Source organism: Oryctolagus cuniculus, chromosome 21 (assembly GCF_051225735.1).
Source record: "Oryctolagus cuniculus isolate XC-2025 breed Fujian yellow rabbit chromosome 21, ASM5122573v1, whole genome shotgun sequence".
Classification (NCBI taxonomy): Eukaryota; Metazoa; Chordata; class Mammalia; order Lagomorpha; family Leporidae; genus Oryctolagus; species Oryctolagus cuniculus.
The window spans coordinates 27,011,832-27,033,382 of NC_142887.1; the positions used below are offsets into that span (position 1 = coordinate 27,011,832).

Consider the following 21,551-nt stretch of genomic DNA (forward strand, 5'->3'; position numbering starts at 1 on the left):
CCTGTTCACGCACAGCCCGGGAAGCAGCAGGTAACGGCAGCTCCGGCCCTGCCACCCACGCAGGCCCAACCCCAGCTGCCGAGGGCATTTGGGGAGCTAAGTGGCAGGTGGGGGGTTTTATTCCCTTCCCTTCATTCTCTCTCTTTCAAATAAACAAATATTTTAAAATGCTAAAGTGAGTAAACAATAATTAGTGATTCGACAAAGCCACAAAAGTGCGACCCCAAATACTGAAAATGCGGTAAATCCTGGCTCTGGCAAAGCAGGAGGCTGTCCGGCACGCGGACGCGCGTGGCCAATGTGCACTCTTAGCACCAGCACCGCCACCATCCCCATCAGGCTCCACACGTCCCTCATCACCAAGCGGCTACAACCCAGACCCCGAGGATGCGGCCGCGAGCATTTTCCAGATGAGCAAACAGCGCCCCACGGCGCCTACCCGGAGAGCAAGGTCAAAAAAAGCCCGCCGCCCAGGGGCACCTTTCGGGCAGTCCGCACCTCAGTCCCAGAACGCCCGGCCCTGCCCGCCGCCCAGGTCGCCACCCAGGTCGCCACCCTGGTCCCCTCCTCACCGAACAGCTCCGCAAACCTGTCTCTGGAAACGAGCCACTTCCGGCGCCTAGGTGATGACGTTCCTTGCACCATAGAGAACCGGAAGAAGGGAAGGAGCGGCCTTCCGGAAGGCGGGCGCGGAGGCCGGAAGCGAAACGCCAAGTTCCCGGATGGCCGTGGATGTGCTGCGCCGGGGGCGACATCGTGGCGAGCGACTAAGCTGTGGGCGCTCTAGCCGGCCAGCCACCCCCGGCTGCTCTCGAACACAGGGAAACCGAGACCGTAAGGACAAAGACTCATACGTCTCGTTCACTTTCCCAGGTGCTACAGCAGTGCCTAGCAACGAGCGAGCGCTCTGCCCAGTCGTAGAATGAAGGGGTTGCCGCATGCCCACGATAACGCAAGAGCTGGTAGCGCCAACACTTGGACCCTGGTGAATTCGACTCCATAACCTGGCTTTGTAACCACCGTTGTGTTCACCGTAACATGTCACATCACCAGATTCTCCATTTTAGGCCCGATTTGACCGGGACAGTATCACAACTCGAAGGCAGTATTTGAAAGCATCGAGTGTTTCCTACACTTGGCATGAACTGTGCAGCAGGGCCCAGGATTTTTGGTGCAGGTCCTCAACCGGAGCTAGAAACACCTGTGTCAAGTCGGTGTTTGTACAGGGACAGTTCCTTCTCCTGCCCTGGGGCGAGGCTGAAGATGCCTCCCTGAGCCTAGCTCGGGTCGCAACGTCCTCCAGGGCTGGGGACATCAGCCATGTGGGACAGGGAAGCTGGCCAGCCCCGCTCTGCTCTGCCCAGCCCCGCTCTGCTCTGCCCAGGCCCGCTCTGCTCTGCCCAGCCTCGAGCATCCGCTCAAGTTCCTTGCAGATGAAGAACAGACACGGTGACTTATAGTAAATATTTAATTGGTTCCTTCAGCCACCCCAGTACTTGTTTTCATGGACAGGAGGCAGATCAAGTTCCCGGGGGGTTCACGAGGTATGGGGGTCACAGAGGAAGCTCCCAGGGTCGCTACCCAACTCCACGCCGGTGTCCCTATGAGGGCTGGGCTGGCAGCTGTCGCGTGAGGGGGAGGAAACTAGGGGGCCCTGGCCTGTGCTTGAGCCTGCAGGAAGGGACAGGTGAGCCTCTCTCCATCCGTCTAGTACTCACGAGCCCCTCCCCCAACGGTCTTCTGTCACTCCGACCTGTCTTCCAAATTTTGTGGCTCAAGAACCAGGGTCAGAACTCTACGTTCCAGCTTCTGGGGCTGGCTCCCGCCCCCACGTCCTTCCTCTCCCGTGCCATCGCTCTGCCTCTCTGGGTGCTGATCTGAGGGTTTTGGCAGTTCCAGACTTTTCCACAGCATGAGGGATTTGGCTCAGACTGTGCAGCAAGTGGGTGGTCCAGTGGAGACTAGGGAGTCCTGAGGGTGTGGCCTGGCCTGGCCTCCTCCCTTCCCACCCCACTTCGAACCATTGGTCGCACTCCCTTTTGCGCAACTAAGCTAAGCCAAGGTTTACTGAGATGCTAACTGGGGACGGACAGCTGTGAGGTGAGGGATCCCAAGGGAATGTGTGAAGACATGAGAGGTTCTGATCTGCGTTCAGGGAGATGAGGAACTACTGGCCGGGGAAGCCGGTGGGTGGGAGAGACTCTGGGCAGAGCGGGAGTCCTCAGGACCCCATAACCCTTCAGCTCCCCAGGTCTGAGCTCAGCCCCACCCCCCACCCCCAGATCTGGGAGAGAACCCAGACAGGCCAGCAGACCCTCTATCCTGGACTGCCCCGAGGGAGAAGGGGAAGGAGACAGAGGCGTCGGCCGCATCACTGGAGAGGCGAAATCTTCAAGGGGATCATGATCCGAGACTCCATGTGTCGCACAAGCGGCACTGCAGAGACAGGCAGAGGTCAGGGCTGAGGCAGGGGCCCACCCCGCACGCTGATGCAGCCGGCCCTGGAGGCGGAGACGGCCGAACCCCAGCACCTCCTGGAAGGGCCCGTGAAGGGCACCAGGCTTCCCAAATTACGGGGTGAGGCTGGCGTCGTGGCATAAAGGGTGTAAAGCTGCCGCCCACGATGCTGGCATCCCGTGTCGCGGCTGGCGGGGGGGGGGGGACTCCATCCTCAGCAAGCCTCCGGCAGGTGACTTCCAAGGGCCCGCCGACCCCCAGAGGCGGCACTCACCTGTATAGTAAACATTTTCGTCCCAGCCTCTCTTCCTCCAGGCGGCGTTCCGAGTCTCCTCCCGAGACTGCAGGTCTTTATAGGCTGTGGGAAAGGCCCTGGCTGACTCCTCAGACACAGAGATCGCGTCCCTTTCCCGACACGAGGCCCTCACTCCACTGCCCTCGCCTCTGCCCTGCTGACTCTTCCAGTTCAGATGCCCCCCTCAGGCTGCTGAAAACCCTGCCTGCATTGTCAACCTCATCCCATCAGCTGTGCAACCAAGATTACTGGGGCCCAGGTTATGGGATGGCGGGCTGGGCCATCCCCTGCAACCCCAGCATCCCACATGAGCACCGATTCAAGTCCCGGCTGCTCCACTTCCAATCAAGTTCTCTGCTGCTGTGTCTGGCAAAGCAGTGGAGGACGGCCCAAGTGCTTGAGCCCTCACCCACGTGGGAGACCCGGATGGAGTTCCAGGCTCTGGCTTCAGTCTGGCATTGCAGCCATTTAGGGAGTGTACTGGCAAATGGAAGACCTCTCTCTCTGTCTCTCCCTCTCTCTCTCTCTCCAACTCTGCCTTTCAGATAAACAAATAAATAAATCTTAAAAAAAAGATTACTGTCAGATGATTACAAATCATATATATAGAAAAGAGGCAGGGAGAGATGGTAGAGAAAATGCTGGGAACGCACACTGGCTTCAGTACACACAGCAGGTGTCTCCGAGCAGGTGAAGTGTAAGCTCAGAGACTGAAGATGAGGAGGAGCCAGCCGTGAATTGTTGGGGAAAGGCATATCAAAGGCCCTGCGGCAGGAAAAGGCCTTTGGGGTCTTGAGGAGTGTAGCTGTTCTGACAACCCCTAAATCTGTATTTCCAGCCTAAGACTGTCCTGTACAGCCAGCGCCCCGAGACATCTCCACTTCAGTGTGACAGCAACTCAAGTGTAACGCTTCCGAGGGCCAAAGTTACACTCCCGCTCCTCCCACGGGAGTCTCGGTCTCAGTGAGCGGCACACAACTGCTCAAGCAGGAGCTTGGGAGCATTCCGGAACCTCTCCCCCCTCCACTGCCCAAAGAACAACTCCCTCTGCAGTCCCTCTGGTTTACCCTGGACTAGTCCATCTCCAGACAGGCCACTCCTGCGAGCGTCGGCCAGGCCCTGCCCTCTCCGCCTGACCCGCTCAACCATCTGCTGAGGCCCTGCTTCCCCCTGCTCCCTTACCAGGCACTCTGGGTCAATCACAGAGTCGCATCAGAACATCGTGAGGTCACGCTGCTGCTGCTGCAGCCTCCTATCCCATTCACAAAGAATCCCAGGCCCGTGAGGCCCGGCCTGATCCGAACCCTGCCACCTTCCTCGCCACTCCTCAAAATGCTACATGCCCTTCCCACCACAGGGCCCTTGCACATGCTGCCCCAACACACACACGCTGGGAATGCCTTTCCCCCAGGCTCCTATCATCCCTCCCTCTTTGCTGCAAACATTATTTGTAATAATCTGAAGTCAATCTTCAGTCTCTCGTTAGCAGGCAGTGTCTCCCTCTGCTGGAATGTGAGGCCCGTGGGGCCACGCCCCCGCCCCCGCCCCCTCTGTTTAGGGAGAACGACAGGGAAGGCTCCTGGAAGGCCCCCAACCTACCCCAGAGATGGTGCACAACGTAGAGCTCCCCAATCTGCGAGAAGAAGCCGCCCACCGCCTCCTGGTTCTCCTGCCGGTACTTGATGGCCCGAGCCCTGGAGAGAGCAGAGAAGTGTGGGCCGGAGGCCAGGGCCATGCAGGAGGCCCCCAGAGGTGGACGCAGGCCTCACAGGAGGGGTAGAGGTGGGGCCCATGGCCCTGAGGGATCACGGAGCGACAGGGTGACGGAGGTGCAGCCACAAGGCTGGGTGCTCTACGGAAACCAGCCTCACAATCCTCCTGCCCGGGGCACGTAACCTTTTCCTGCCAAGGGCCACATGGCTACTTCTAACATCACTCGTGGGCCATAGAAACTGATCAACTTACACACCAGCCTGCTAGACTTACTGTCTCCTCCCAGCTGCGGCTGCCTCGTCCGGGCCAGACCAGATGATCCTATGGGCCCTGCATAGCCTGTGGGCCGGCCCCTCCCCACCCCCGCCCCACAGGGGTCATCGCTTCCTGTGTACAGCTTTCTCCTGGGTCCGTGAGGGAGAGCGGGGGGCTGGGCTCCCTAAAACAGTGCCTCGGGAGAGCCCCTGAGTAGCAGTCCCCCACCCCAGGCCCTGGGCTGCCACTCACCAGTTGTTCCCCCACTCGATCATGGTTCCCGGCTGGAAGAGAGCCAGAGGGGATACGAGAATGAGCTCCCGCCTTGGATTCCCAGCATCATAGTGGGGCGGGGGGGGGGGGGAATTTTCCTGTGTCCCCAGCTCCAGGGGAACACGGGGCCACAGTCACGGATTCAGCCTACAGCTGGTGTGTGTGTGTGGGCTTGCGTGTGCACACACTATTGCCAGCAGAGCCCATGGTGGGAGAGGCCGGGACCCACCTCGGGGCACCTACAAAGCGACACTGCAGCAGGGAAGGTGGGAGTCGGGAGGGATCTGCGGGGAGGGAGGCACCTTGAGCTTGTACGTCCGCAGCTCATAGATGTTGGGGCCCTCTCTGGGCTGCGGCTCGTTCCAGAAGCTGAACTCCAGGAGCAGCTGGTTTCTCCTGGACAGCAGCATCTGGCTCCGCTCCTTCCGGAACTCCAGGTACTCCTGCGGGCACAGCGGCATGGGCACGGCGGCCAGGCAGCACCCTCCACCCCGCTGTGGGCGGAGGAGCCCCAAGTTCCAAGAGAGGTCTGCAAGGGGACGCTGCCTTACCTTGTTGTTCTTGAGCTTGTTCATGCAGTCCATGAGGGCTGGGTAGCCCCCCGAGAATCGCCACAGGTGCACTGTTGGGGGCGGGAGGGGCAAGTGAGGGAGCGGCGGGGCCCCTGGCCCACTTACCCCAAGGCTGAGTGATGCGGCAGTGGGGGTGGGGAGCAGTCCTCAGCCTGCTACTCTGCAGCATCAGGACTCTCCGGGTTCCCCTTCCACTGATGGGAGGACACGGCCCCAGAGACCTGGGCTTGAGCTCCGCTCTGCCAGGTGGCCTTTATCCCCTCCGGGCCCCGACGTCCTTGCTCCGACCCAACCTTCCTTAGGTAGCAACATGGGGATCGGAGGGGTCCTGGACCCCAGGGACAGCAGCAAGTCCAGACACGGATGACCGCCGGGACTGTGGGGCAGGCTGGACAAGAGGCAGCACGTCGGGAATGCAGTATTATTCTAAGACAGTGAATCCGAACCAAAGGAACCAAAGGACAAATGAGCATGTCAGGTGTGCCACCAAGTGCGATCAGAAGACTGGAGGGCATGTCCGAGATGCTGACCTACGCATCATTTCCGGATAGAGGCCCCGGGGCACAGAAGTGGGGCCTGGGGCCTCCAATGATAGAGATGCTCACGCTTCCCTGAGAATGCTTGGTACTGTTACAATTTCAGAAACCACGCTTTCTGTTCAACAGGACAGATTCTACTTAAGGGTTTAATAGTGTCCCCTTAAAATTCACAACCACCAGCCGGCACCGCGGCTCACTAGGCTAATCCTCCGCCTGCGGCGCCGGCACACCGGGTTCTAGTCCCAGTCGGGGCGCCAGATTCTGTCCCGGTTGCTCCTCTTCCAGGCCAGCTCTCTGCTGTGGCCCGGGAGTGCAGTCAAGGATGCCCAAGTGCTTGGGCCCTGCACCCCATGGGAGACCAGGAGAAGCACCTGGCTCCTGCCTTCAGATCAGCGCGGTGCTTCTTCCAGATCTCCCATGTGGGTGCAGGGGCCCAAGCATCTAGGCCATCTTCTACTGCTTTCCCAGGCCACAGCAGAGAGCTGGATTGGGAGTGGAGCAGCCGGGTCTAGAACCAGTGCCCATGGGATGTTGGCGCTGCAGGCAGCGGCTTTACCCGCTATGCCACACAATGGGTGGACTCTAAATGCAATGCCTGGTGTCCAGAGTAGACAAGGGGCGGGGTCTGGACACAGAGAGAGAACGCTGTTGACTGTGGCGGAAGTGGCTAGACCAGTGTGTCCACAAGCCAAGGACAGCGAGTTCTGCCAACAACCAGCAGCTGGGAGAAACCAGGAAGGGAGCAAGGCCCGGCCGACACCGCGATTCCTGATGTCCAACCTCGAGAACTGTGGGGAATTCATTTCTGTCGCTTTAAGCCACTCCGACCGTGGCTTTTTGTTAAGGCTGTTCTAGAAAACACATTTACCTTCCAACAAGAAAAACAAAAACCTTGTGGAGAAGAAAGGACACGGTTTTGCCATCCTGGGGGCATGACTGGAACTGTCAGGAGAGAAAGGTCCCCTTAGGGCCACCAGGGCCAAGGGGAAGTCTGAAACCAGACTCCTTACTCCCCAGCCCTGGCCTGCTCCTCACGTGCCTTTTGACTGCCTCTGTGCCTTGATTTTCCCATCTGCAAAATGGCCTGTGGTTTAACGGCCCCTTTCACAATTGTAACAGCCAAACTACTAGATGGACAGAAATCTCCCTGACATGTAGAACGCAGGTTAATCTAACACCAGGGGACTGACAGAGAAGAGTCACAAGGATGGCATCAAAGGCCGAGGTTTTCCTGAGCGCCGTGGTTAAGATGCCACTCACTTGGGACACCCACATCCCTTAACAGAATGCCTGAATTTGAGTCCCTCCTCTGCTTCTGACCCCAGCTCCCTGCTGATGTGCACCCGAACGGGAGCATTTGGGACCTTGCCACCCATGTGGGAGTCCCAGGTGGAGGACATTTGGGCTCCTGGCTTCAGCCTGGCCCAGCAAAGGCTGTTTTCAGTGTTTGGGGAGTGAACCAGCAGGTGGATGATCTCCCTCTGTCTACCTCTCTACTTGTCAAATACATTAAAAAAAAAAAAAAAAAAAGTCAGGATCCCACCCCTTGAAGTTCATTTCCCAACTAGCAAACACTTAAGGAGAATCCACTCAGGGCCTGGAGTTGATCAAGCCAGGCCTAACGTGGGAAAACTGCAGGAGCTGAACCTGAAGGCGAGGTGCTTTTCTCTGATCCCTTTACTCAGTGTGCCCACACCTGTTACTGAAACAGGGTACGTGATGAAGGAGCTCTACCTATGTGCGACAGTCTACCTAGCTCAGTCCTAGATTCTTTTTTTTTTTTTTTAACAGGCAGAGTGGACAGTGAGAGAGAGAGAGAGACAGAGAGAAAGGTCTTCCTTTGCCGCTGGTTCACCCTCCAATGGCTGCTGAGGCTGGCGCACCGCGCTGATCCGAAGCCAGGAGCCAGGTGCTTCTCCTGGTCTCCCATGGGGTGCAGGGCCCAAGCACTTGGGCCATCCTCCACTGCATTCCCGGGCCACAGCAGAGAGCTGGCCTGGAAGAGGGGCAACCGGGACAGAATCCGGCACTCCGACCGGGACTTTTTTTTTTTTTTTTTTTTTTTTTTTTTTTTTTGACAGGCAGAGTGGACAGTGAGAGAGAGAGAGAGAGAGAGAAAGGTCTTCCTTTTTCCATTGGTTCACCCCCCAGTGGCTGCTGCGGCTGGCACATTGTGCTAATCCGAAGCCAGGAGCCAGGTACTTCTCCTGGTCTCCCATGGGGTGCAGGGCCCAAGCACTTGGGCCATCCTCCACTGCACTCCCGGGCCACAGCAGAGAGCTGGCCTGGAAGAGGGGCAACCAGGACAGAATCCAGCACCCCGACCAGGACTAGAACCCGGTGTGCCGGCACTGCTAGGCGGAAGATTAGCCTATTGAGCCGCGGCGCCAGCCTAGTCCTAGATTCTTACAGATACACAAGTATCAGGGCTGTCAAAGGGTGAGACGGGCCGTCTTACAAGGAAGTGAGCCCTCCACTGCTGACAGCATTCAAGGGAGGGTTAGAGGACCATTGCTCTGCGCTATGCAGACAGGCTAAGCTGGCACTGCCCAGAAGGGCTTCCCGTTACAATGAAAATATTCACTAGCGACACTATCCGAGATGGCAGCCATGAGCCACATGTCTATCAGGGGGCACCTGAAACGTGGCTGGTGTAACTAAGCAACTGAATTGTCCATTTTATTTAATTTCAATAAAAATTTTATTTTATTTAATTTTAAGACATTAGGGGCCGGCATTGTGGTGTAGTGGATAAGGCCACCACCTGCAATAACAGCATCCCATATGGGCGCTGATTCACGTCACAGCTGCACCACTTCCGATCCTCCTCCCTGCTAATGGTCTGGGAGAAGCGGCTGAAGTGGGAGACTGGGATGGAGCACCTGGCTTTTGGTTTCAGCATGTAGCCCGGGCTGTTGCGTCCATCTGGGGAGTGAACCAGATGGAGGATCTCTCTCTCTCTCTCTCTCTCTCTCTCTTTGCAACTCTGACTTTCAGATATGTAGATAAATCTAAAAAAAAATTAACATTAAATTTCTTATACCATTTTTACTTATTTGAGAGGCAAAGAGACAGAGAGAGGGAGACAGACAGATGCAAAGAGAGAAAAAGGTATTTCTCAATCCAGGCTCTCCCTTTCAAATAAACCAATCTATCTTTACAAACAAACAAAAACAAACCCAGGCGCTCCAATACGGGATGCAGGTGTCCCACGTGGCAGCGTAACCACCAGGCCAAATGCCCACCCCCAGTGTAAATGTAAACAGCTACACGTTGTTAGCGCTACCATTCTGGATAGTGCAGGTCAAGGCCGAGGCCCCATGAAGGGGCCAATTCACGTGTGGGTCCTAGCGGCGGGTGCCAACTTCGGTGGGTTATGTTGGGGTGGGATGGAGCATTCTGGGGGTGCTCCTGGAAGCTGTAAGGAGCCAGTTTATTCCACAACCATGTGCTGCACACTGGGAGTTCAGCGGTGCACACAACCCTGCAGCCCCAGAACTCACCACCTAGAGAGGGAGACGGACAGCTACAGGTGCGAATGATCGGGGGCAGCGTGGCCAAGCACTGGGCGTGCGGAGTGAGGGGAGGTGACACTGACGCCAAAACAAAAGCCAGTGAGCCAAATAAGGTGTGAGAGAACAAGAGCTCGGAACAAGAAGGCTGAGGCGTGCACTGGGGACTGAATGAGGAGAGGAGTGGGAGACGGGGCTGCCTGTCCAGGCCCTGCAAAGATTCAAGATGCAGGCTGGGTCCCTGCTACAGGAACGAGGGACAGCAGTGCACAAGGCAGAGGTGGCACCATGAGGCTGTTGGCTGAGTGAGGAAGGGCTGGAGCCTTGGAGGCCACGCCGAGGACCGAGGGAGCTGAGGTGGGTGCTGGGGTGATCAGTTGTGCATTTGGGAAGAAGCCCCCCACCCAGTGCGGGCAGTGGAAGGCAGCCAGGTGTGAGACGCTGGCTGGGCAGCGGTGCTGGGGAGGTGGGCACCTCCTTACCTGCCTGGTCCTGCTCCCCATACCACGTGTTCCAGTTGCCCACGAGCGAGCAGGGGTAGTCCTCATCCAGGTGCAGCTTGGGCAGCACAGCTTCCCTGGGGGAGGAGCACAGAGAAGGGGCAGGGCTCAGACCAGCTCCAGGAACCCCCACAGGAGGGTCCCAACCCAGGCCCCCAGGGCAGGGTTCAGCCTCCCATGGCTAAGAGGCAGAGGTTGGACTTCCGGCTCTGAATCTACAGATTCCCGAAAGGGGCAGTGGGAGTTCTGAGATCTGCCGGGATGCGGGCCCCCACCCAGGCAGGCACTGGCCCGGGCAGCTGGAGGACGATGCTCACGTCAGGCTGTTGTAGGCATCCAGACACTCAGGCTTCACGTTGTGAACTGCGAGGAGAACACAGGGTGCAAGGTGAAGCAGGGCGTGTGCGTGGAGGCGGGGCAGTCAGGGGGCTCCCAGGACAGCCCGGCAAGGCCCCCAGAGAGCCCACGGGGCTGGGCAGCTCAGCAGTCACTCACACTGGATCTTGTACAGGTTGCTGGTCTCCTTCTTGGACAGCAGGGTGGAGTGGGCGTCCTTCCGGGGATCCACCTTGTGAACAAAGAGGGAGCGGAACCAGCTGCCTTCAGTGTCCTTGGAATAGAAACTGTGGGACAGACGTATTCAGGGGGGTGGGCAGGAGTAGCCCCCACAGTTCCCTCTGCTTGGATGCCCTGCTGCCCCAGGCTGGCGGCCCCTGTTTCTGGGAACAGGGCCACAGGATCCCGTGGCAGCTCGAGTGTGAGACGCCACCAGAGACCGCTGGGCAGGTTCGGCCTCTTCTGTAGAAAGGACCCAGTCTGCATCTTGAATCTCTGCAGGGCCTGGACAGGCAGCCCCACCTCCCACCTCTCTCCCACCTCCTGGCCTCCATGACCCCTCCTTCCCCTCCACTTGGCCCACACAAGATCAACCCCAAATCCACCTTGCCTGGTGCCCGACGCCCAGCTCAATCTGCCTTGTAGGCCTCGCCTCTAGTTCCCAGGCTCTTTCACCCTGGGTTTTCTTTGCAAGTCCTCTCCCCCTGGCGAGAAGGTAGCTTGCAGCATTTTCCCCAACGCTCACATTGCATTTGGCCTCTGGCCCCTCGCAGACCCCACAAACGCAGGGTCAAACACTGATACACCTTGTCCTTAAGGGCGTCCCGGCCTCATAGCACAGCAGGCTTAGCTGTCGCCCAGCAACCATGGCAGCCCATATCGGAATGCCAGTTCCGAATCCCACCTACACCACTTCCAATCCAGCTCCCTGCTAATGCACCTGGGAAGGCAGTGGATGATGGCCCAAGTGCTTGGACCCCTGCACCCATGTGGAAGACCCAGATGGAGTTCCTGGCTTCCGGCTTTGGCCAGGCCCAGACATGGCAAGATGACTCAGCCCACCTCCACAGGCTGCTGTGAGGATGAATGGATCAGCAACTGAACAGTCCATCAACGGGATTCAGAGCTTTGCCCACCAGACAGGAACTGTCCCTCCACACACATACACACACGGGTCCCAGCAGGGACCGGGCCTATTTTGAAGCTAACATGGTGCCACATTTGTACGAGCACAGAGAGGGAGAAATTATTTGTTCCAACCTGTTAATATAGTAGTCCCCCTTATCCACTGGGTCCCCCTTATCTACCGGATGCCTGAGATCAGATAGTACAGAACCATATGGGCATGCTTCAAAATGTGGAAAAGTGGAATTAAAAGGTAAGCTTATTTTTGTGCAAAACACTGGAAATCCACGCAGTTTTTTAAGATTTATTTTTTATTTCTTTTGAAAGGCAGAGTTACAGCGAGAGGAGGACAGAAAGAGAGGTTTTCCACCCACTGGCCACAACGACTGGGGCTGGGCGAGTCTGAAGGCAGGAGCCTGGAACTGTCCCTAGGTCTCCCACATGGGTGACAGGAACCCAGGTATTTATGCACCATTATCTGCAGTATCCCAGAATACATATCAGCAGGAAGCTGGCTTGGAAGCATGGGGTAGCCAGGACTTGAACCAGGCACTCCAATTTAGGATGCAGGCATGGTTAAGTGTGGCTTAACTGCACCACAATACCCACCCCCATACTATTTCTCTGATACATGCATACCTCTGATAAAGCTGAATTTATAAACTAGAGGCAGGAACCTGGTGCAGTTATGCCACCACTTCTGACACGTGCATCCCGTTATCGGAGGACCTGGGTTAGAGTCCCGGCCCCACTTCCAACCCTAGCCTCCTGCCAATGTGCACCCTGAAAGGCAGTAATAGGTGACAGCTCAAACACTTGGGTCCCTGTCACCCATGTGGGAGACCTGCATTGAGTTCTACCTCCTGGCTTTGGCCTGGCCCGGCTCTAATTGTTGTAGGCAGGACTGTTGGGGAGTGAAACAGTGGATGGAAGATCTCTCTCTGTTTATCTCTTTCAAGTAAGTAACTAATTTATAAACAAGGCACAGTAGGAGTCAATAACTGTGGGGAGCAACTCGGACTAGACTGTTACTCGAATTAAGACTTATTCTATACATCTGCTCTCCCACAATATGGCGCTGGGAGAGGAGTAAACCTCTACACAGCTGCCTCTTGCCAATTTGATTGACTGAGCTGCAGGAGCTGATCCTGCTCCTGATTGGAGGAGAGCAGCGTACTCGGCGTGTGGGTAGCAGAGTTGGGATTGGTGGAAGAGGACTATAAAGGAGGAGAGAGACAACATGCACCAGGAACATCTGAAGGAACACCTGTGCAGCCCCCGAGAGAGCCGGCCGGCGGTGTGCCGCTCCCCTGCGGAAGCGGGGAAAGTGGCAGGGGGAACCTCCGTGGAAGGGACGGTAGCCAACCCGGGAAGAACCAGCAGCAAACCTGGGAAGGGCCGAGCAGACAAAAGAACAGCGCAGGGTCCTGTGTCGTTCCTCCGTGAAGAGGGGGAGCGACAAATAACAATAATCAGTAATAAAATAGAACAATTATAACAATATACGAGTTATGTGAATATGGTCTCTGTTTCTACCTGGAATTTTCCATTTAATATTTTATTTTAAAAAAATTTATTTATTTGAAAGTCAGAGTTAACACAGAGAGAGAAGGAGCAGAGACAGAGGTCTTCCATCTACTGGCTCACTCCCCATAGCCACAACAGCCGGAGCTGCACTGAACCAAAGTCAGGACTTCCTCTGGGTCTCCCACACAGATGCAGAGGCCCAAGCACTTGGGCCATCTTCTACTGCTTTCCCAGGCCATAGCAGAGAGCTGGATCGGAAGTGGAGCAGCTGGGACTCGAACTGGCACCCATATGGGATGCCAGCACTGCAAGCGGCAGCTTTACCCACTATGCCATAGCACTGGCCCCTTAATATTTTCTAACCCAAGGGTAACTGAAACTATAGACAGGCAAACCATGGATAAGGGAGGGCTCTGTTTTGCTTCCCTGGAAGAAGGGAGAGGGAGATGGTTAAATTTTTGTTTATTCATTATTGGAGCATTTCTGAAATCATGGGCTCTTATGGTGATTGAACAGCTACTTGCTTCATTAGCATAAAAGCCAGTTCTCCATAGATGGGTAGTGTGGTCTGTGAAATTTCTGGACATTGGGGCTGGCACTGTGGCATAGCGGGTTAACCCGTCACCTGAGACACCGGCATCCCATATGGGCACTGGTTTGCATCCCAGCTGCTCCACTTCCTATCCAGCTCTCTGCTATGGCCTGGGAAAGCAGCAGAGGATGGCCCAAGCTCTTAGGCCCCTGAACCCACATGAGAGACCCGGAAGAAGCTCCTGGCTTGTCTGGCCCCGCTCCAGCCATTGTGGCTGTTTGGGGAAGGGGCGAACCAGCGGATGGAAGCTCTCTCTACAACTCTTTCAAATAATATCAATATTGGGGCCAGCGCTGTGGCCTAACAGGTAAAGCCATTGCCTTCAGTGCCGGCATCCCACATGGGCGCCAGTTTGAGTCCGGCTGCTCCACTTCCCATCCAGCTCTCTGCTATGGCCTGGGAAAGCAGTAGAAGATGGCCCAAGTCCTTGAGCCCCTGCATCTGCGTGGGAGACTCGGAAGAAACAGCGATGGAAGACCTCTCTCCCTCCCCTCTCTCTGTTAACTCTTTCAAGTAAATAAATAAATCTTTAAAAAATAATGTTAAAAATAAATGAATACATGTCTGGACACTAAAAGAACCCCTACAGGAGCCAGAGACCTGGCTGAAATCTTCACTCACAAAATCTCAATCTACAGAACCTCAGTAACAGTGCCCTCACTTTCCAGCATAAAACAGCCACTCAGAGAGTTCAAGGAACTTGCCCAGGGTCACACAGCAAATCAGGGAGCAGAGCTGATGCACACTCCAACCAACTCAGAGCTCCTTCCTCGAAAGCCAGCCCCCTTTCCAGGCTGGGCACAGACGGACCTGACCTTTGGTTTGACTGGACAGGAGTTCTTTGCATAGTGGAGGCGGCAGTGGGAGAAGCCCAGCTCCCGGTATTTGCCAAGCAAGACCTTTGCTCCCAAGTGAGGCTGTGAGTAATTTATTAACATCAGTGCTGATCAGGATCCACAGCCCAGCAGCCAGCCTCGAAGACACAGCTTGCGGGATGGAATGCTAGGGAGTGCAGAGCGCCCCCAGCTCCAACGGACTCCCGTCCCTTCCCTCTGCTCGCTAATCCTACCTGCCATTGGGCCTCAGTTTCCCCAACTGTCAAGTGAGCAGGGCAGGGCGGCCCACCTCTACAGAATCTTTTCTACAGGTAAAAAGCCAAGAAGGGCCTTGTCCAAGATCCCAGGCGGGGTCTGAACTGCAAGCTGGCACCCACAAGCACACATTTTCAAGGGTGCAGGGGCAGGCAACTGGTGAAGCAGTGAAGGTGCCACAGGGGGAGCTGGCTCTGTGGTGCAGGGAGGGGGTTAGGCCGCCACCGGCAATGCCAGCACCCCATGTGGCAGCACTGGTTTGAGTACTCCCGCTGCTCTGCTTCTAATCCAGCTTCCTGCCGATGCACCTGGGAAAGCAGCAGCAGATGGCCTGAGTGCATAGGCCCCTGCCGCCCTGGATGGAGCTCCTAGCCCCAGGCACTGCAGCCATCTGGGGAGTGAACCACCGGATGGTTCTCCTTCTCTTTTCATTGTGCCTTCCAAATATTAAATCTTAAAAAAATACATGTTTTTTGCTTTAAAAAAAAAGATTTATTTATTTATTTGAAAGTCAGAGTTACACAGACAGAGAAGGAGAGGCAGAGAGAGAGGTCTTCCATCCGCTGGTTCACTCTCCCCAGATGGTCGCAATGGCCGGAGCTGCGCCAATCCGAAGCCAGGAGCCAGGAGCTTCTTCCGGGTCTCCCACGCGGGTGCAGGGGCCCAAGCACTTGGGGCATCTTCTACTGCTTTCCCAGGCCATAGCAGAGAGCTGGATCGGAAGGGGAGCAGCCGAGACCTGAGCCAGTGCCCACATGGGATGCAGGCACTGCAGGCGGCGGCTTCACCCACTAGGCCACAGCGCCAGCCCCTTTTCTGCTTATTATGGGCTTTGTTTAAGGCCTATCACCCCAGCAGAAGCAGCCCCATGAAGGCAGGGCCCTGGTCTGTTCTACTGTATCTCTGTCTTATCTGCAACGCCTGGATGGGTGCTGGACACGCAGCTCCTTCCATGCTTGAGAAATAAATGCAGGTATGTGCAGCGGAGTAGCTAAGACAGAGTTGCACAAAAAAACGGCAAAAGCTGGAGGGTAAGAAAGGCAAGGAAGGGGAAACCTCAGCCCCACGCATGGGCTCCGGGCTCAGGGACCCCCCTCCATCCCCAGCAGCGGCACCAGCAGAATCAGTCTTATGAGCCGGCTCTGGGCAATCCCAGCTCGAATTCATCTTTCTACATCTCATGTTCCTCACCTGTAAAAACAGGGGTGACAAGATGGGCCTTTTGGAGAAAACGGTGACTCAGCAGGGCAACTAAGACCTCCATTCCTCTCCAGCTTCCTAAGTCATCTCCCAGCTCCCTCGCGCCCCCACCCTGCCCCCCATCGCTGTTTGCAAAGCAGGGTTTCTATGATGCTATTCCTCTGCTCCCAAGTCTTCCTTGACTCCCCACTGTCTACACAACAAAGGCCCAAGTCTCTCTCCATCTGGGATTCCACCTCTAACCTATTTCTGCTGAGCTTTCCAGAGTCAATTCCCTCTCTCTCAAGATTTATTTATTATTTATCTAAAAGGCAGAGGGAAAGAAAGAGAGGGAAGACAAAGACCTTCTATCCACTGATTTCACCCCCCAAATGGCCACCATAGGCTGAGGCTGGGCCAGGCCAAAGCCAGGAACCCAGAACTCCCTCTGGGCCTCCCACGTGTGGCAGGGGCCCAAGCACTTGGGCCATCTTCTGCTTTTTTTTCCCAGGTGCATTAGCAGGGAGCTGGATCAGAAACAGAGGAGCTGAGGGAGCCGGAGTTGTGATGTAGCAGGGGAAGCTACTGCCTGCAACGCCAGCATCTCATATGCCAGTGTTTTGTGTCCTGGCTGCTCCACTTCCAGTCCAGCTCCCTACTAATGGCCTGGGAAAACAGCAGAGGGTGGAAAACTCAGAAGAGTTCCAGGCTGCTGGCTTCAGCCTGTCCCAGGCCCAGCCACTGTAGCCATCTGGGGAGTGAACCAGCAGATGGAAGATCTTTTTCTCTAAATCTCCCTCTCTATCACTCTGCCTTTCAAATAAATAAAAATCTTTAACAAAAATGCCTCTGAGGGCTGGCACTGTGGCATAGCGGGTAAAGCCACCACCTGCTCTGCCAGCACCCCGGCTGCTCCACTTCTGATCCAGCTCTCTGCTGTGGCCTGGGAAAGCAGTGGAAGATGGCCCAAGTGCTTGGGCCCCTGCACTCACGTGGGAGACCTGGAAGAAGCTCCTGGATTCAGACTGGCCCAGCTCTGGCCGTTGTGGCCATTTGGAGAGTGAACCAGGGAACGGAAGACCTCCCTCTCTCTCCCCCTCCCTCCCTCCCTCTCTCTTTCTGCCTGTTATTCTGCCTTCCAAATAAATAAACCTTTAAAAAAAAGAAAGAAAGAAAAATGCCACTGAAGCCCAGAAAAACACAACACAGCTCCGTCTAATCCGCGTAGTAAGGGCTGTCCAACCCCTTCCCACAAAAGCACTTCCTATATTTCTCCCTCAAACCTTCTGTCGTATTCATCTGGCCACATCTTGCTTCTCCAGCCACTGGACGCCAACAGCTAGTGTCCCTCCCTCCCCCAGGGTACCTGGCAGGGTGCTTCTGACATGGGTGGTGCTCAACAAGGATTTGTCTCAGGGGCAGGTATATACGTGTCCCACATCTGAGTACCTGGGTTCAATACCCGCCTCCCACTCGTGACTCCAGCTTCCTGCTAATGCAGACCCGCAGAGGCAGCTGTGAGGCCACCCATGTGAGAGACCTGGACTTGAGCTCCTGGCTCCTGGCTTTGGCCCTGGCTCAGCCCCAGCCATTGAAGGCATTTGGGGAGTGTCTCTTAAATAAGTAAATTTTCCTCTAATGAGAACCTTTCAGACTCTCTCCAGGAGAAGGGACTGAAGATGACACCTGTGCACTACCAATAGTCTGATGCCTCCCCAAATGAACCTGTTCCAGAATGTGAAAGATTCGTCCCAGGGAGCTTGGCTCTCGGCACATTCTAGAATGCCCTTCTTATTTGGGTCAGCGGACCTGAGGAAGGGGCTCTGCTACTGCCAACTGTTCCAAAGCTGTGTCTTTACCCGGAAGAACTCAAGTTCCATTAACACGAGGATTACTGATTCAGCAGTAACAGCTGCTGCTTGCTGAGCTAACAGCTAATCCCCACAATACATGTTTTAAGAACAATGATGCTGAGCCGGCGCCGTGGCTCAATAGGCTAATCCTCCACCTTGCGGCGCCGGCACACCGGGTTCTAGTCCCGGTTGGGGCGCCGGATTCTGTCCCGGTTGCCCCTCTTCCAGGCCAGCTCTCTGCTATGGCCAGGGAGTGCAGTGGAGGATGGCCCAGGTGCTTGGGCCCTGCACCCCATGGGAGACCAGGAAAAGCACCTGGATCCTGGCTCCTGCCATCGGATCAGCGCGGTGCGCCGGCTGCAGCGGCGGCCATTGGAGGGTGATCCAACGGCAAAGGAAGACCTTTCTCTCTCTGTCTCTCTCTCTCACTGTCCACTCTGCCTGTCAAAAAATAAAAAAATAAAATAAAAAAAAAATTAAAAAAAAAAAAAAAAGAACAATGATGCTCAGAATGCTCAGAGAGGGTCCACGCCTTCTTCAAGGACGATTAATCGATGGCCAAGAGGATTCCGATCCAGGTCCACCTGATTCCAAAGCCCAGGCCCTGTCCCCATCCCAGGAGCCTCACTGCCCCCAAAACTCAGGGACAAGATGGGCTGCTGCTGGCCCCCCTTAGGGATGCCACAAAGCTGTGGGGCAGGCTGAGGGCCAGCGAGGATGGGCTCATGTGGCCCTGGGCGTAAGTAAGTGCAGAACAGTTCTGGGGCTCTGATACGCACTCACCCAAGTGCCTTCACACACTCACATCAACCCCAGGCAGGGAGGGTCACCCCCGCTCTCCAGTGGAGTAAGCCGAGGCTCACGCTCAGGGGCTCGTCCAGGGCTCCCGAGTCAGGAGCCAGGAGCAGCAGGCTGCCTCGGAGGCCTACCTTGCTTTTGTGGCATCCGGGTATTTGCCACACAAACGGTTTTCCCACCAATCTACTCTAGCCCTTCCCCAACCTCCATTTCTTTATATGAAAAACAGGGGACCATGAAAGCTGATCTCTACAAGGCCCTTTCAGCCCTGAAATTATGTGGGTTTCACCTGTTTCACAGATAAGCTTGTGGGGAGAGGGCAGGCTCTGTGGCAGAGCTTAGCACGCCCGTATCCTACATCAGAGTGCCCGCACTGAGCGCCCTCTCTGCCTCCGACCCAGCTTTCTGCTCACGCACACCCCTGGAGGCAGCAGATGATGTCTCAAGTCCTCAGGTCACTGCCACTCAGCTGAGAGACAGTGGAGCTCCTGGCTCTCGCCTCGCCCAGCCCCAGCTGCTGCGCACATCTGAGGAATGTATCTGTGCACAGAAGATCTCTCTCTCTCTCTGCCTCTCCTCTCTATGTAACTCTTTCAAATAAATAAATAAATCCTGGCCGGCGCCGCGGCTCACTAGGCTAATCCTCCACCTTGCGGCGCCGGCACACCGGGTTCTAGTCCCGGTCGGGGCGCCGGATTCTGTCCCGGTTGTCCCTCTTCCAGGCCAGCTCTCTGCTGTGGCCCGGGAGTGCAGTGGAGGATGGCCCAAGTACTTGGGCCCTGCACCCCATGGGAGACCAGGATAAGCACCTGGCTCCTGCCTTCGGATCAGCGCGGTGCGCTGGCCGCGGCGGCCATTGGAGGGTGAACCAATGGCAAAGGAAGACCCTTCTCCCTTTCTCTCTGTCTCTCTCACTGTCCACTCTGCCTGTCAAAAAATAAATAAATAAATAAATCTTAAAAAAAAAAAAAAAGACATAAGCTTGGGCAAGGGGCAGCGCTCAGGGTTGGCCAGGTGCCCGACATTTCACGACCATGGTGTCTTTAATTCTCAACAACCCCATGAGACGTGTGCTGGTTCCTCACCCTCAGTTCACACAGGAAGGACCTGAGGCTTGCAGAGGTCAGATGACTCGTCCAAGGTCACCCCACTCAGAAAGGCTGAGTTAGATTTGCTGGTGCCAGGCAAACCCCAGGCTCTTTTCATGACAGCGGCATTCTCCCCAGTTACTGGGCAAATCCAGGTGTGTGCTGGGGGGAGGCACGTGCACCCCACTGCACGGGGCTCCAACATCTCGCGGTACAGTCTAACAAACTCTGCAGCTTCTCTCCTGGGCTGCTGGCCGGCAGGGACCCCTGCTTTCCTTCCACAGGTGGGAGGGGACAGGTTCCGCACCTGTAACCGGAAATGCCCCCCCCCAGCGTGCACCGTCCTGAGCCCTGTAGGGGCAGCGGGCTGGGGAAGCAGGAAAAGCAGACAGCAGTCTGTTGGGACAGCGTGGCGAGCACCAGGGAGGTCACCAGTGAACGAGGCAGTAAGCAACACGGGGGAAGTTCAGGGCACTGGAGGGCACAGGGAGGGGCCAAGCCCTGCCTCAGCCCAGGGCCCAGCACATGGCCCAGCCAGCGTCCCTCTCCCAGGAGGCCACCAGTTACGGTGCAAAGTGCATGGCCAGGAGACCTGGGTTCCAGCTCCAGCGGTGCACAACCCCGCGGCCAGTGTGACCTTGGCCACCTCTCCCTCGTCTCAGGCCTCTGCCCTACCTGTACAGCCGAGAACGAGGGAGGACAGGGTCTGTGAGGCCACGGTCCCCGGAGCTCCCCCTCTGTTCCTCGACCGGCCCAGAATCCCCTGAGGGCGGGGCTGCCTCACCCAGAGGCCCCGCAGACGGAGGGTGCACAGGCCTGGGGAGGAGGGGGCCACTCCGCCTGTCCTCTGCCCCCTCCCCCTCTCCAAGGCCTGGATCTGCCCCTCCCACTCACCCCATCTTCCATTCCCTGGTTCCCACCAAGCCAGAGGCCCTAATTACACCTTTCTCACCTCCGCCTCCCGTTCACAGACCCCTCCATCAGCCTACAGCCGGACCCCGCCTCCAACCCCTAGACGCCAAGATCAGGAACCTCAGCCCCTCCCCCACCAGACCCCGGCCCCGACCCCGGCCCGGCCTGGGTCCCCGCACCGCGCACCGCCTGGACGCCCCCGCCCGCCTCTCACCGCGCCGCGGCCGCCGCCGGGACGTTCCGGGCGCGGGGTCCGGGGCCCCGCAGCAATAGCCGCGTCGCAGCAGAGATGCTGCACAGCCGAGGAGCCATGTTGGAGCGGCGCAGGCTGGCGCCAGGCCACGCCCCTGAACCCGGCGTCGGAGGCGGGGCGTGGGCAGGCCCCGCCCCGGGCCACTCCCGCCGGGTGTGCGCAGCCAGGCGGGCAAGCCCCCGCGCGTCCCCCAGCCGCTTCGCAGGTGCGGAGCGGAAGTCGGTTTCTGTCTAGTCCTCTGCGACCCTGCAGCAGTGCCACCAGCTCGCACTGGGGCCTTGAGCAAGCCCCGTGCCCACTCTGCGCCTCTGTGTCCCCCTCGGTAAAATGGGAGCGTTGCAGATACTACTAAGGGGTTTTGAGGATGGGCAGCGGAGACGCATTGAGGTCCCTAGAGCTGCACAAAATGTGTACCTGTTCTTGGGCGGGGCGTCCGGTCGGCAAGGCTTTGTCCTCTGCGTCTCTCCATCTTCTCCCTACCTTTCCTGCCTCTCTGCCGGAGCCTTGCGGGACCTCAAGCCCTGCTTAGGCCGGTGGAGGGGAGGGCTGACTTAATTTCCTGATTCCTTCTGCAGATACTGAGTCTACCTGGCTGGGCCCTGGGCTAAACTCTGAGAGGCTGGCAGAACAAGCTCTTGGGCCTCCCGAGACTTAGGCCTGGTAGGACAATGGCCAGGGTTA

General features: G+C 56.8%; 2 protein-coding genes and 1 long non-coding RNA gene across 8 annotated transcripts in view; 1 reads left to right on the forward strand and 2 right to left on the reverse strand.

Annotated features, from left to right (window-relative positions):
- Positions 1-701, reverse strand: part of THOC5 (THO complex subunit 5) — a 47,035-nt gene extending 46,334 nt beyond the window's left edge. For 4 of the 5 annotated variants that reach the window (XM_008274682.5, XM_008274681.5, XM_089323350.1 and 1 more), the window contains exon 1: positions 573-701. The gene's annotated coding sequence lies outside the window, so the exon portion shown is untranslated. The remainder of the gene's footprint in view (positions 1-572) is intronic. The other variant, XM_089323349.1, reaches the window with a different exon arrangement.
- LOC108178935 (uncharacterized) lies at positions 674-1,483 on the forward strand. Its single transcript, XR_001795698.4, has 2 exons — positions 674-774; positions 874-1,483. It is a non-coding gene; the product is annotated as an uncharacterized LOC108178935 (long non-coding RNA).
- On the reverse strand, positions 1,455-20,942 carry NIPSNAP1 (nipsnap homolog 1). 2 transcript variants are annotated; one of them, XM_002721162.6, is made up of 10 exons: positions 20,832-20,942; positions 10,612-10,739; positions 10,434-10,479; positions 10,099-10,193; positions 5,545-5,615; positions 5,296-5,436; positions 4,973-5,004; positions 4,352-4,446; positions 2,732-2,815; positions 1,455-2,436 (listed from the first exon to the last, which is right to left on the reverse strand). In XM_002721162.6, exons 1-10 carry the CDS (start codon positions 20,927-20,929, stop codon positions 2,372-2,374), a joined length of 855 nt encoding a protein of 284 aa, XP_002721208.4. In that variant the 5' UTR covers positions 20,930-20,942; the 3' UTR covers positions 1,455-2,371. The 2 variants fall into 2 exon arrangements, with proteins under 2 accessions (XP_002721208.4, XP_089179477.1); XM_089323351.1 differs by lacking the exon at positions 20,832-20,942 and adding an exon at positions 20,658-20,740.
- Positions 20,943-21,551: the final 609 nt, after the last annotated feature.

Bases quoted from the DNA above. Each gene is read 5' to 3' on its own strand.
- NIPSNAP1 (XM_002721162.6), bottom strand. From the start codon at position 20,929: ATGGCTCCTCGGCTGTGCAGCATCTCTGCTGCGACGCGGCTATTGCTG. The intron at 10,480-10,611 runs GTGAGTGACTGC...TTCTCCTCGCAG, and splicing joins CAACCTGTACAAGATCCAGT to TTCACAACGTGAAGCCTGAG. The intron at 5,437-5,544 runs GTAAGGCAGCGT...CTGTGCCCGCAG, and splicing joins ACAAGCTCAAGAACAACAAG to GAGTACCTGGAGTTCCGGAA.